The sequence below is a fragment of the Elephas maximus genome, chromosome 6 (genome assembly GCF_024166365.1).
Source record: "Elephas maximus indicus isolate mEleMax1 chromosome 6, mEleMax1 primary haplotype, whole genome shotgun sequence".
In the NCBI taxonomy this organism is placed as follows: Eukaryota; Metazoa; Chordata; class Mammalia; order Proboscidea; family Elephantidae; genus Elephas; species Elephas maximus.
In genome coordinates this window covers 15916485-15929220 of record NC_064824.1, presented here as the reverse complement: position 1 = coordinate 15929220, position 12736 = coordinate 15916485, and the positions used below count along the sequence as shown (strand labels likewise).

Here is a 12736-nt window from a genome sequence, read left to right as displayed (position 1 = left end):
GTTAGGAAAGGATCTAACAGTTTATTTGGCTGGGTCACTGAAGTATGGATTACGCAGTGGCCTATGCTAAATCGAATTGAAGTACCATACCTGCCTTGATATACGGCAGAAGAAGGTGTCCAAAGGCTTATAGAAATTGGCATGCCACAGTGTATTTATCAGGTTAGACCCACAGACCCACACATGGAGTATCCAGAGAACACACCTTTTACCACAATGGTGGTGAATAAACTTGTGAAGAGAGCCCCAGCATCCTTGAAGACTGCTGTGATTGCTATTTTATGTAAGTCAGATTTGACAGTGGTAACTGCCCTAACTTAATTAAGACTTGTAACTACAATGAGGCTGACTGGACCCCACGGTAGTAGGGGCCAACTGGCAGCGCTGAATCAACAAAGACAAGGTGGGTGTGGTTACTGTAATGGACAGTGGAATCAAAGCTGTAATCAGAATAGTCTGACTCATATGGACTTATGGTTTTGGCTACTTAGTCATGGTGTCCCTAGGAGTGAAATACATGGGAAATCTACTACGTATTTACTTGATCTATAGAAGCGGAAGAATTCTAGGTCAGGTGAACACCAGTTAAATCACCACAACAAAGAGTCACAGCCCCTCAATCAATTCCCAGAGTTCAGCCAGTTTACAGACTCTCAACTCCCTGAATGAAGGGGAGGCTGGGTACACTCGAGAAAGGACTCTACTACACTGCCAAAAATCTATACTGTTAATCTTTCTCCCAGACTTCCCTAAAGGGGATTTTATGGCCTTTTATGAGACTGACTGCTCACTGGGGAAAAGGAAATAATCAGACTTTTTGGGAATTACTGGTTACTGGCTCGGAACTGGTGCTATTTCCATGGGTCCCAAAATGTTGCTGTGGTCCACCAGTCAGAGTAGGGGTATGTGGAGGTCAGGTTATTAACGCAGTCTTAGTTCAGGTTAGGCTCACATTGAGTCCAATGAGTCCACAAACCCATAGTGTAGTGACTTCCTCAGTCCAGAATGCAAAATTGGAAGAGATATAGTCAGCAACTGGCACAACCCTCATGCTGGATCCCTGGAAAGTGCAGTAAGAGCTGTCATGGTAGGAAAAACCAAGTAGAATCCATCAGAACTGCCTCTGCCTAGGAAAACAGTAAATCAAAAGCAATACCATATTCCTGGAGGGGCTGCAGAGATTACTGCCACCATTAAGGACTTGACAGATGGAGGGATGTGATTCCCTCAATTATTTGGCCTGTGTAAAAAACAGAGAGATCCTGGAGAATGACAGTGGATTATGGAAAACTTAACCAGGTGGTGACTGCAACTGCAATTGCTGTTCCAGATGTGGTCTCACTACCTGAGTAAATTAACGCACTCCCTGGTACCTGGTATGCAGCCATTCCATCTGGCCGATGCCTTCTCCACAGTTGTTTTGAAGGGACACCAGACACAGTTTGCCTTCAGTGGGCAAGGCCAACAATACACCTTCACTGTCCTACCTCAGGGCTACATCAACTCTCCAGCCCTACGTCGTAATTTAGTCCGCAGAAACCTTGATCACCTTTCCCTTTCACAAGACATCCCGCTGGTCCACTACATGATGACGTTATACTGATTGGACCTAATAAAAATGTAGTGTCAATGACTCTGGACTTATTGATAAAACATTTGCATGCTACAGGTTGGGAAACTGAAATCCAACAAAAATTCAGGTACTTTCCATCTCTAAGTGTCATGTCTAGGGGTCCAGTGGTGTGAGGCATGTTGAGATATTCCTTCTAAAGTGAAGGATAAGTTATTGCATCTGGCCTCTCCCACAACTAAAAAGGAGGCACAATGTCTGGTGGGTATCTTTGGACATTGGAGGAAATATAGCGCTCATTTTGGTGTGCAACTCTGGCCCATATTTATTAAGTTGCTTGAAACACTGCTAGTTTTGAGGGGGGCCCAGACCAAGAGCAGGCTCATTTGAGGCGCAAGTATGACTTTATAATTGTCTTTATTTAGTGATTGTGTGTGGTTTAGGGAGATGTGTATGGGTGCCAAGTACACAAGGGGTGAGCTACGATGGTTAAGGTTGTGTGTCAATTTGTCTGGGCCACAATCCTCAGTGGTTTGGCAGTTAGGATGTAGTTTGGCAGCTATGTGATGATGCAATCACCTCCATGATGAGACCTGATACAATGTAATCATCTCCATGATGAGAACTGCTATCAGATCTCCAATCAGGTGAAAGGGAGTTTCCTTGGGGGTGTGGCCTACATCCAATATATGTGGATTTCTGGTAGAGCTCTCTGGCTTTTGCTCACTCTGGATCCTACATCTGTCTCATTATCTGATCTCCAGTTCTTGGGACTTGAGCTAGCGGCTTATCTGTCGATTTTGGGATTCACCAACCGCCGCAACCTTTGAGCCAGTGGCCTGCCATCTTACCTGCTGATGTTGGGACTCATCGGCCTCTGCAGCTTGTGAGCCAGAGGCCTCCCAACCAATCTGCAAATCTTGAGTTCGTCAGCCCCTGTAACTATGTTAGTCAGAAGAAACCTGTAGCCTAGCCCAGGGAAATGGGCCTTTCCAGCCTCTAAAATGGCGTGAGCCACTTCCTTGATATAAATCTCTCTTTCTCTCTCTCTCTATATGTACATATATATACACACACACTCTTCACTGGTTTTGATTCTCTAGAGAACACACCCTAAGGCACCTCCCTATGTGTATGAATTTGTAACTGGAAATTTAGAAAAAAGCCTAAAAGGATATTTGACAAAGGTTAAAAGTAGTTACCACCTCTCAGAAAAGGGATACTATCACTCTTTTCTTTATAAACATCTGCATTATTGTTACAAGAAATTCTACAAAGTATCTATTTTCCTAAAGAATTAAAAAGCAAACAGTTTTTGCTTATCCAAGAGATTACCACTTGCCAGGCAGTCACTTCGAAACATCCACACCCTGGCCGAGGCAGCTGGAAAGTGTTCCGTTACCCCGGCTGTCACACTGACTAGATGGCATCCAGCAGGCATAAGCCATGTCCAAAGCACCCTGTGCTGGCAAGACAGCGTTGCTAAAGAAGAAATGAACCAAAACCAAACCCACTGCCATCAAGTAGATTCCAACTCATGGTGACCGTAAATGCCATTAGCATTTCTGAGACAGCAGAGCAACGACACAGAGATTAACTGCTATTCTATTTAGAGCGGCATCAGAGAAGGTACAAGAGGTTTGCTGCCCTAGCCTAACAGCAAAATAAAACCAGAAAAAATCAAACCCATTCCGGTCAAGTTGATTCCAACTCATAGCGACCCAATAAGACAGAGTAGAACTGCCCCATACGGTTTCCAAGGAGCAGCTGGTGGATTCGAACTGTCAACCCTTTGGTGAGCAGCCATAGCTCTTATCGACTGCACCACCAGGGCTCCAACAGCAAAATAGGTACCTATTATATTTATCCACAAGAAACCTACCTTTAAGCACAGAAGTCAGCCTATTAATTACCCATCTAACATTAAAATGAAGCTTGGAATTACCTTTCAAGTTCTTCATTGTGAAACTGATAATAGCCTAAGAGATCATCCATATCATTAATTAAAGGCACTGGCTTTAATACACACTGGATTCCTTTCCTTACTGAGCTCTGATATAAAAAATACAGTCATTACTAAATCAAAACAGTAATATTAAGTATTCCTATTACCTTGATTTTAAAATAAAGAAAGAAAGATTAAATAATTTGCCCAAATTCACAATTTTTTTAATTGTGCTTTAGGTGAAAATTTACAGCTCTAGTTTCTCATACAAACATTTACACACACATTGTTATGTGACCCTAGTTGCTATCCCTATAATATGACCACACATTCCTCCTTCCCACCCCAGATTTCCCATGTCCATTCAACCAGCTCCTATTTTTTTCTGCCTTCTCATCTCACCTCGACAGGAGCTTCCCATTTAGTCTCACGTATCTACTTGAACTAAGAAGCGCACTCTTCATGAGTATTATTTTATGTTTTATAGTCCAGTCTAATCTTTGTCTGAAGAGTTGGCTTCGGGAATGGTCTTAGCTCCGGGATAACAGAGAGTGTGGGGGCCATGTCTTCTGGGGTTCCTGCAGTCTCAGTCAGGCCATTAAGTCTGGTTTTTTTATGTGAATTTGAGCTCTGCACCCTCCTCTTCTCCTGCTCCATCAGAGACTCTCTGTTGTGTTCCCTGTCAGGGTGGTCATTGGTGGTAGCCAGGCACCATCTAGTTCTTCTGATCTCAGGCTGACGGAGTCTCTGGTTTATGCGGTCCTTTTGTCTCTTGGGCTAATATTTCCCTTCACAAAACTATTTTAAGTGATGGAGTTGGGATTCAGATGCAGTCAGGTCTGGTTCCAGAATTCACACTCTAAACCACTATGCTCACAGGGTACATAACAGTGAAATAAAATCAGAATGTGCACTTTATATACAGAAAAATGCACAATGAAATGCATGGCTTTTTTTAAAGAAACATACAATCTACCTTTCAGATGCTGTGTGTAGAAGAGTCTCAAGAGTATCAAAATCACAGGTCTTCTTTCCATGAACTGAAAAAAATGAACTGCAGCCTTCTGGTGGAGGTTCATCAGCTGCTATCTATGATGGGAGACACAATGCATGTTTGTAATAATTCCTAACGAAAGACAAGATAAAACACACATATTCCAAATAGGCAATTAAATTATAATAAAACAACAACAGACACAAAACACTACATTTCCTAAACACCCATTAGGTACCAGGAACGTAAGAGCTTTATATATCAGTGCTCTATTCACATTATTTCATTTATTTCCTACCCAATACTCCCCCAGTGAGGTAAGTGCTATTACTGTCTCCAAAATAGGACTTTAAAATTCTATCTCAGAAGATACGCAGAGATTATACAGAATGTGACTTACAGAAAACTAAGCTTACAGATGTTAAATTTTAAGCATCAAGGTGTAAGAATGCTGTACCAGTTAAACATAAAAACCAAAAAATGTGAGTTTTCTCACTGAAGTAGGAAGAACTACATAGGATCAAAAAATAAATAACTGGCAAAAAAAAGAGGTATAATTAGAAAGATAAAATTACATAAGCAGCACAGCCAGATATTCAGGGGTAAAAATGAATCATTAATACCCAGGCATAATGAGCGATGTCAGTCTGAACTTTCGTAAGAGACACATTGAGTGTGTGAACGTAATCAGACAGGAAAAGGAAAGGACATCATGACAGGCACTGGGGTATGCACTGGTATCATTTATGTAACACACTAATATAATATTAAGATGTCCTTTCCTGTGGATGTAATAAATATAACAAAGAAAAGATGGGGAGAAATAGAAAGCTTGGTTTGAAAAATTGTTACAAAAATTATCTGGAAAATTGCAAACATAAAAGCAGAAAGAACAGCATAACGAGCCCATGTACCCATCATCTAGCTTCAATAATTACCAACTCACAGCCAATCTTATTTCATCTACAAACCATTCCCTTTCTACCACATTCCACTGGATCATTTTGAGACAAATCCCAAATAAATATCATCTCGTTTGTAACCAGTGAGTGGAAACGATCCGTGGGAAAGTTTAAAGGAACTGAGATAAGTGAGACACTCTAAATTCTCAAAACTCACAAGCCAGGATTTCCTACCAGGACAAGGTACCACCATGAGGAGAAACTGCTGGGACTGGGATAAAAACTGAGCAGGACAGAGACACAGGACAATGGAAAGGAAAGCATAAATAAAAGTACAGGAGGAGAACGGGGCCAGGAAATCTCAAAAAGCAAGCGGCCGTATTTTTTTTAACACTACACAAACACAACAGAAGAGGGAGCCATGCCTTTTTCTAAGAGCTCAAGAAAACAAACTTCACATAAAAATGCGCAGAAAAGTATTGAGGTCAAATCCCTTACAAAGATACTATAAGGAAAAAAAAGGATCAAAATAACATCCCTATAGACCCTATAAGGAGCCCTGGTGGTGCACTGGTTAAACACTCGGCTGCTAACTGAAAGGCTGGTAGTTCCAACCCACCAGCTGTTCCACAGGAGAAAGACGCGACAGCCTGCTTCCATGAAGATTACCACCTTGGAAACCCCATGGGGCAGTTCCACTCTACACTATAGAGTCACTACGAGTCGGAATCAACTTGATGGCAATGGGTTTGGCTTGGCTTTTTATAGGCTCTACAGACTAGTGCTCCACCACAGAAATTTCTGCCGTGATGGCAATGTTCTATATCTGCACTGCCCAATATGGTAGCCACTAGTCACACACGGCTCTGGGGTCCAGGAAATGCGCTTCCTGCAAGTGAAGAACTAAATTTTTTATTTTATTTTATTTAAAAATAGGCACATATGGCTGGTGGCTGCCATACTGCATCGGACAGTTACTGTCATTAAATCACTTCAGAAACACCCAGAAGTCAGATCAAAAAATGTAAGCGACTATTTCAAAACAAATTCAAAGGCATGAAGAAAATGATGTACTATGTAAAGAAAAGCCTAAGTCAGAACTACAAAATCTCAGAAATGAGGTGACAGAATTCATGAAAGAATTAAAACAGCCATTTTAGAAATGAAAACTAGGAGTAAAAACAACAAAAACAAGTAATGACTTGAGAGAAACAGAAGATGAAACAGAAGAAAACTTTAAAAATCAAAAAGAAACAAAGAGATAAAAGGGATTCGAGAGAGTGACAAATATTCAAGATAGGCAGATAAGATTCAACATATAGATGACATTCGCTCTTGAAGAAGAAAAACAAAACGAGAGGACAGAACTATATAGAAACTTTCCTGAAATAAAACATGATTTCAAATGTTATATTAAAAATATATATATGCATCTGTGTGTGTATATACATGTGTGTACATACATATATATACATATATGTGTGTATATAAATATGCATATATATACACATATACGTATGTCTACATATACATATGATTGCTTTTTTTTTTATGGGTCAGTAGTCTCATACGTGTGCATATACATACACACACATATGAGACTATTGACCCATAGCAATCATCACTAAGCTACATTCTGGTAAGATTACGACTTCAAAGACAAAGAATAAGTCCTGTGGGTCTCTATGCAAAAACAGCAATGGCCTTTAAGGAAACCAAAACTAGACGATCATCACACTTTCTGCAGGAAGGCTTTAGGCCAAAAGAAAATAGAGAAATGTTTAAGTTAGTCAAGGAAAGAGGACGAACCAAGGATTTTATACCCACACTTTCAAGTGTAAGGGCACGAGGAAACTTTTATAAACATGTAAAAACTGAGGAAATGCGGTCCCCGTGAGCCCTTCTTTAGGGTTCGTCTAATGAGCAAGCGGCAGAGGCCTGACTGCAGACATCCGACAAGAGGACTAGTGGTAAGCAGTAATGATGTGCCTAGTTACAAACCTGTGACTGAGCGGGGTTCAAGGGGAGAGTATAACATGAAATGGCTATGCTTTGACTATATATGCAGCAGAATACAGTAATTTAAAAAAAGGAGGGGGAGGGAGAATGGTGATCACTAGGCCAAGAGAAAAAAAAAATTAAACTGATTTCCGTAAATATGACCGGTGGCAATAGCGTTAAGTATTATTATTGAGACTACAAATGAGACAGTCTCTTGCAACCCTGAGAACTAAAACTCTCCATGTGAAAGAAAAAAAACATAGATGTAACAAAGTAGTCCTAAATTTGAATAGGAAATATCAGTAGGAGCTCATGAAGTATTTTCTCTTCACATTGCTTTCGGTGTTTTATCTTTAAATATGTCCATGTAGTTATTTCCTATCTCTACCCCCCATTTAAAAGACCTAACAACGACCAGCCATTAGCAACGAATATCAGTAGTGCTTAGATTGTGCTCTTGAAAGAGTGTTCTCCACTAAAAATAAAAGGTTTTGTAAAAGAGACTCTCAGAGAAATAGTTCATTCCAAATCCAGGGCCAGATGAGCCTGAAACCTCCTATCAGACCAGACAGCCAGAAAGCAATCAAAGACCATAGGGTGGCATCAAAAGAACTCAAGAGCCAATTTGAAAAGATTCCCACTGACCAAATATGGAAAATTCTGAGCCTCAACAAGGACAAAACTGCAATGGATTGAAACTCGTACAGTACATTTAAATTTCTAAGTGCATAATGATACCAAAAAAAAAAAAAAAAAAGACACCTAAGTGGTCAAAGTAAAAGGATGTTAATGAATCAAACATATTTTGGGAATAAATCAAGCACACACTCTGCCTTTCCTACATGAACAGTACCACTGAATGGCACCAGATGAGAATACGTGCCTCTTTTTATCTGTGTTCCAGTAACAAACACAAAAGAAATGACAGGAGAGAATCACCACTTTATGACCCCCCCAAATGGATTAAGGAGCCCCAGTGGTGCAGTGGTTAAGAACTCAGGGGCTAACCAAAAAGTCAGCAGTTCAAATCCACCAGCCACACCTTGGAAGCTCTGGAGCAGTTCTACACTGTTCTATGGGGTCGCTATGAGTCAGAATCGACTCAAGGGCAACAGGTTTGGTTTTTGGTTTAACTGAATTAAGCATGGAACAGAAATGACTGCTAAATGAAAAAAAGAGAGGAAATCAGACATTAGGTGTCTTCTAATGAAGTACTGAACACTATCCGTAGACTTGCCAAAAGGAACAAAACCCAATTCTGATCAAGTCTCTGGATCCAGCTGCCAATTTGCAGGAAACAGAGAACAGAGTAAGTCCAACTACATTGTGAGTATGTAACTGATGGAATGCAGACCACAAAATCTACAGCTCAAACAGGCCAAGTTATTCAAAAGAAAAAGAAAGGGACAATCTGTAAATTAAGAAAACAAGTGCCATCAAGTCAATTCTGACTCATAGCAACCCCACGCGTGTCAGACTAGACCTATGCTCCATACGGTTTTCAATGACTTTATTTTTTGGAAATACATTGCCAGGCCTTTCTTCTAAGGCACCTCTGGGTGACTCCAACATCCAACCAGGGACTCCAAAAATTAAGAGACCCCAAAATTATCAACTCTTTAAAAACTGGGCAAGACAACTCCAAGACTGTGTAGAGATGCACTCTTGGGAAAAAACAATAAATAAACAAAAGGAAGTGATTCCAACAGAAGTTGGAAAAGAGGTTCTTTTTAGAGGGCAGGAGGCAGCTATGATGTGACAGGGCACGAAGAGGGCTTTCAGGGTGCCTGGGGTAGTCCTGTTTCTTGACTGAGTGAATGTAACAAGTGTATCCCTTTTATAGTAATTCATAATACTGTATATCTGCTGTGAGTGGTTTTCTGTATCTGTTTTATTTTATAATAAAAATGGCTTCAAAATTAGCATTCTTTATAACGAGTATTCAGCCTGTGTCTTTGATTGCCTCTCTTTTTTTTTCCCACAATGGGAGTTTGTTCAACTCAAGATCCATATTGTGCATTAACCTGACACATTTTTTTTTATGTCTTTCTTAATTTAAGGTTCTTCCTTAACTCTTTTTCCCTTTTTTAATAACCAGATCATTCTAGTATAAAGTCTCCCACATTCTGGACTCTCTTGACTACGTCCCTGCGGTACTGCTCAACATTCCCTCTGTCCCCCGCATTCCCTGTGAAGTGCTACAGGCTTTGATCAGATTCACTTTTGATTTTTTGGCAAGATTACACCTCCTAGCCTGTGTTGTATAAATGTCTGATTGTCTCTTTTTGTGTGTATATTCTTTTTTTTCTTAAATAAGTAAAAATGTTATTTTTTTAAATCTGTGACTTGAAGATTTAACATCAGTTTTGCTAATTATTTATAAAGAAATCATAAATCCTAGAAAATTTCAGGCAAAAAAGTTACCGCTCTGTAATAGAATGCAATCATCATGTTAAACAACCCTGCGAAACAGTTACCTACAGTGCTGGGCTCACCTGCTGAGAGGCCTGAACTGTGGCTGAGTAAGAACGAAGAGACAGACAAAATTTCAACAAATTCTGCTGCAGAGGTGACAGAAACTGAAACGCGGCCTCCAGTATCGCCTGATAGTAGGAATAATCAGTACCTGTCAAGGAAGAACGTTAACCAAAATAATTACATGACTAGAAATACCCAAACGACATAGTTCAAAAAGTCTAAAGCTATGTGTTAGCAAAGGTGTATGGCTGTAAAATACTGCCAGTTTACTTTCACGGACTTGAAGCTGAACTGCTGTAAAATGCTTAAAATTGCTCAAGTGCATAACGCAGCTGTACTCGTCCTCTCTTCCTCCCTTTGTTCAAGCCACTCCCGCCACCTAAGCTGCCCTCTTCCCACCTACTCGGATGAGTAACTCCCACCTGCATTCCAGGAACAATTCAGCCACGCAATCACACACTCTCAGAAGCCTCTGATTCCTACCCCATGCCTCACTGGACTAAGTACAGGTCTTCTTAGAAGCACCCATGGTACTTCTTCGCTTACTTGTTTCAGTACTCTCTCAGATCATGTACCAATTTATTCACTGTCTCTCTCCTCCTCCCCAGTCAACTAGACTTTGAGCACCTACAGGCAAAGGCTGTGATTTTTTCTTTGTATCTCCAGTGCCTAGGGCATTATCTACGCAAATAACAAAACTGAGTGGTACGATGGAAAAGTGCAAGATATTAAAGGACACTGATAAGTTTGGGAAGAGGCATTTAAACAAGATGATTTGAAAAGGAGAAAATTTACATACTAATATGAAAACATCCCCAAGATACACTGTTACATAAAAAGCACAAGGTATGAAACCATGTATATCATTAAGCTATCTTTTTTGTTACTGTAAGAATGAGAAATATTTGTTGGGGGAAAAAAACTGAAGACTAAAAAAGAAATTAAGTTAAATGGTTATAAAAAGCAAAGGAAAAGTGAAGGAATGGAGCAGAAAGGGAACAAGATTTCTCTGTGTATAGTCTTTGACTACTGAATCTTATATTATCTGTTAAAAAATTAAATTTTAAATTTTAAAAAGCAAAATATAAAAGGTTCTATAATACATTAGCATCTTCTAAGTAGAAATACCAGAAAGAAGTACCTCAAAACTTTAATGGTATCAATCTTTGGGTGGTAGGATTATAAATAATATCTCAAATAAATGAAATGTTTAACACACTTTCATGATCAACTTCCAAGAACTTAAATATTCCTATAGCTTTAGTCAGGATCACGTATCATTCATTTATACTGAAGCAATCTCATTTTAAATGTCCGTTTATATTTCATTATGAAATCCACTTTGATAAATTTGTTCAATGAAGTCTAAAGCTAAAAGTACAATGATTTTTTGGTAATTCAAACAATTCTATAACACACAAGGAATCACCATGAGTCGAAGTTGACTTGATGGCAACTTTTTTTTTTAATTACGTAAAGATACTTGTTTAAACCTTGGGGGGAAAAAAAGGTTCAGACATGTCTTTCTAAATATGTGCTATTTTGATAAAAATGTTAAAATTAAAATCCAATTCAGTTAAATATTAACAGCAGACACACTATTTTCAAATATTTCTTCTTCCATAGGACTTATACCTCTCAATATAACATTCAAGGTTTTAGCAATTCCTATATTAGCACCTTTGACTATTAATGTTTATACCCTACATAGCTTATATCAAATTGGAAAATGTCGGTGAAAGCCCAACAAAAAAATGCAAAAGGGTGACAAAGGTATATCATTCATTTGATACTCTGACACCCAGGTTGTGGGTGACCGACACACCTAATGGAAAACATTCTGGATGGTCCTAATTTAAAGACGTCTAACTTAACTGATAACAAACCAGTTGTGTAATGAAACCAGTTGCCATCAAATCCATTCTGATTCATGGCAGTAGAATCCATGTGTGTCCCAGCAGAACTGTGCTCTCAAGAGTTTTTAATGGCTGATTTTCCTGTAGCAGATCGCCAGGGCTGTCTTCCGAGGCTACTTAAGGTAAACTCAAACCTCCAAACTTTTGGTTAGCAGCCAAGAGCGTTAACTGAGAGAGTTAACAAATCATACCACCCAGGGTCTCTGTTGTGTAATTACAAGTTCATAACAAAGAGTGAATCAAATCAGATGCTTATGAAGTTAGTGCTAAATGACTTAGGATGAATTTTACTTCCACAAAATATTCATATAGCACCTTAAAAAAAGAACCAAAGAACAAAAAACAAGGGGGGAAAAAAATCAAAGGCAGTGCTTACAGAAAAAGCTATAAATTGCTTCACAAATAATTATTTGGACTGTGCTGTCTCTGTAGCCTATCATCACAAATTGAGTTATTTAAGATAATATTTTCATTAACTATCATGCCACACATGCTATGAAAAGAGATCATTTTTTGTCTAATATTTTCCCAGACACCAATATCAAAAAAGCATTTGCTTCAATTTTACCATGATCCTCTGATGATCCAATATTTTGACTGGCTTCTACAAAATTCCAAAATTTTTCTTGACTGTTTTCTGCTAAAAACTCACTGGGAGAGAAAGGGAAAAATGTCAGAAATAAAACAACTTAATAAAATCTTCTACTATAAGCTATATTATTTAAGAGAATATGTAAATATACTTATATACATATATACACACACACACATAAATTAATATATACATATATATATATATAATGACAAGCAAGCCACTTAAGAGCTATTTCATAAGAAACCTGGAATGATAAAAAATGTATCAACAGAGAAGTCCCAATATAGAGGAAGCTTATGAAACCCCATCAGTGAAAATCCTGTCTGGTAGTAGAA

General features: G+C 38.9%; 1 protein-coding gene across 2 annotated transcripts in view; it reads right to left on the bottom strand.

Moving 5' to 3' along the window:
• Positions 1–12736, bottom strand: part of UGGT1 (UDP-glucose glycoprotein glucosyltransferase 1) — a 135789-nt gene that overhangs the window by 106124 nt on the left and 16929 nt on the right. For both annotated transcript variants that reach the window (XM_049889124.1, XM_049889125.1), the window contains exons 3-5: positions 12375–12457; positions 9908–10038; positions 4492–4604 (exon numbers count right to left, since the gene is read on the bottom strand). In XM_049889124.1, coding sequence (XP_049745081.1) covers positions 4492–4604; positions 9908–10038; positions 12375–12457 — 327 coding nt within the window. The remainder of the gene's footprint in view (positions 1–4491; positions 4605–9907; positions 10039–12374; positions 12458–12736) is intronic.